The sequence below is a fragment of the Branchiostoma floridae genome, chromosome 17, assembly GCF_000003815.2.
Source record: "Branchiostoma floridae strain S238N-H82 chromosome 17, Bfl_VNyyK, whole genome shotgun sequence".
Lineage (NCBI taxonomy): Eukaryota > Metazoa > Chordata > Leptocardii > Amphioxiformes > Branchiostomatidae > Branchiostoma > Branchiostoma floridae.
The window spans coordinates 18,048,517-18,051,200 of NC_049995.1; the positions used below are offsets into that span (position 1 = coordinate 18,048,517).

The following is a 2,684-nucleotide window of genomic DNA, read 5'->3' on the forward strand; positions in this document are numbered from 1 at the left end:
TGCGCCATAACCCCACATACTGGGCAAAATATACGAAAAGCGTCATTAAACACGAGGAACACTGCAGTTTTTCACTTTTTTTTACTGTAAGCGTTTATTATACGTCAAACCACAATCGAGTAAAGGCACAACTGAATAAATTCTTAGAAATGTCCTCATCTTCTAAATTATCCATAAAAAATTGCCCAACAGCGAACTGGCAATCATACTTCATTACACCGTTGACACGAAAATGGGATGAAGCGTCCATAATGACAGCGCCTGGACAATCTTCTACGTATTCTGGTTTGAAATTCATTTTCTATGTCATTATGGCATGTGGGACAAAGTCTCTCATTGGCTGGTATGTTGAATCACAACATGTCTGCTATCCCACCTGAGTGCTGGATCGTACGGTGTGTTGTCCACCCAGGCGAAGACGTTCTCTGTAGCCGTGTCGTGTAGCCCGATCCAGGCACCGCCGACCCCTGAGCCGGTAATCATCGGAGCCACGAATTGCTGAGGACAGGTAGATCGGGGAAGCCCAATTTTAGACTAGGGATTATTTTGAAGTATATTGTGATTCATATTTGGGTATGGGTTATTTTGGAATGCTCATTTTTGGGGACAGTTGACTGTCCATTTTTGCATGGGGGGGGAATTCAGTGAATATGCTTAAAATGGTGCATTTCGCGTTAATGTTAGATTTGAAATTGTGCCTCTTTTTCTATATGCCATCTCTTGCCACATGTGTAGCCTGTAGCTAAGGTGGTGCCTATGGTAAGTGGCTAAGGCCAAGATTTAGTGAGATCGCGTGGCGTAATCGGCAGCGCTTTGGACTCAGGCCCAAGAGGTCCCGAGTTCGAAACCTGCCTTCTGGCTTCTCCGATCTTGTGCCCTTCGGAAAAGGCACTTTACACGGCTTTCCTCGATTTGAATAGAGCCGTCTCTCAGATAGGACATTAAACGGAGGACCCGTTTTCGGGAAGAGCAACATCTCTGGGGATGTAAAAGAACCCACCACACTCGGTGTGAGTGAATGAAATTATCCCAGATTAAATGGGATAGGCCCTATCCCTAGGGAGAAGAGATGCTGTTACAGTTACAATGTAACCCGCAACCTTAGAGTGGCCTTCGGGTTACACCTTGAAATGACATTTTAGGTCTTGTTGCGTGGTGACCATTAAATATTGAAATAGAAAAGAAAAAAAACCGGTCTACATCATCCAGACTTTCGGCTTCTTATTTATCCTAATATGAATTATGTTATGGGTGCGATTCTAATTAACACACAGGAAAAAATTGAAATCACTTCTTCTAAGCTGATCACACGTCTACGTCATTGTGTAGGAAGTAGATTGCCAACAACCCAGATCCCTTTTTATGGTGATTACAAACCGCAGTTAGCCTCACGCTGCTAGCGCACGACCGCACCACTCAATATCCGGTCTTGCGTAGCCGCATCCTTACGCGTGGCTGTCGAACATAACCTGCTAGTTTCATAAGTTGAGAATACAGTAGAAGCCGCTCAATTGCAGTGCCTATTTGCCAGTAAACTTCATGCAATTATCCGGCTGTTGCAATAATGCGAAGTCATCTAGCTGGACCACATCGGTTTAGGATTTGGGGATTTCGTGCATTTAACAGAAGTGTGCGTTAATCCGTTGTGCAATTAACTGGCTTCTACTGTACACTTATCCCTGTTGGAGGCGTGAGATGAGGTGGGCTTGCTAAAGGTTTTAGTTCTAGTTCGCAATCCGCAAACTACATGGTAGCTAGGAATATCACGCGAATGGAGGAGGCGCAGCGTCTGGACTACGTATGCGATGACAGCATGGATGTGTCCAATGAGGGGCTGTCGAAGAAAGTTTTTATCCCACCGCTATAAACACACGTTCATCCATTCTGTTACTTATTGAGTCGGTGCTCATTCGGAATACTACATGAATGAGACGTTTATCCCACCTGTTCCGAAGTTGAGGTGATACTGACGAGGTCCGCATCAAAAGTGCCACAATACTCCCTTGCAGCGGCCCATTTCTTTCCTATGCTGAATTTTTTATAACAGTGCTGCTCGTGTGCAGTCCATCCGTCAGCACATGTAACTGGATGTGTAGGAGTAACAGTTGGGTAAAGCAAACAATTAGATCCTGAAATCTATTTCAAGCTGAACGGATTGATGAAGAAAGACCTTACATATATCATTTGACATTGTATCCTGTGCAAGATTTAGCAACGACACTCACTCCTTGTTTATTTAAACGAAATTTTGACATAAAAATGATGCTATGAACCAAACGATGTCATGATTTGCTAATGACAAGTTAAGATGGTATACTAAGTATATCAAGAAAAGACGAGGAGAAAACATGCTTGAGATCACATCACTTAACAATTTGGCACGCTAAATCACAGGAAGAATGCATCTTTTTGTTTTGTTACCTTTTAGTTTGGGGCTTTTGTAATTCCATAATTAACGATATAACACTCACTCTTCACGTCGGGAAATCAGTAAAAAATAACTGAAATTTCTTATCCTCAAGGTCTTACCTTGAGCTTCGTACGCATTATGTTTCTAAAGATATTTTCAACTCGATTGGTAGTTCTATACTAACGGATCCGCCTCCAAAATCTTCAGTACGAACTTTTATTATTGGGTGGGCCGACTACTCACTCTTGCAGCCAAGGGCTGAATGCGAGGAGCT

General features: G+C 43.0%; 1 protein-coding gene across 1 annotated transcript in view; it reads right to left on the minus strand.

Moving 5' to 3' along the window:
* Positions 1-2,684, minus strand: part of LOC118404439 — an 8,202-nt gene that overhangs the window by 3,383 nt on the left and 2,135 nt on the right. Inside the window, exons 3-5 of the mRNA XM_035803514.1 lie at positions 1,945-2,084; positions 377-498; positions 6-19 (exon numbers count right to left, since the gene is read on the minus strand). Of these exons, the coding sequence (XP_035659407.1) occupies positions 6-19; positions 377-498; positions 1,945-2,084 (276 nt within the window). The remainder of the gene's footprint in view (positions 1-5; positions 20-376; positions 499-1,944; positions 2,085-2,684) is intronic.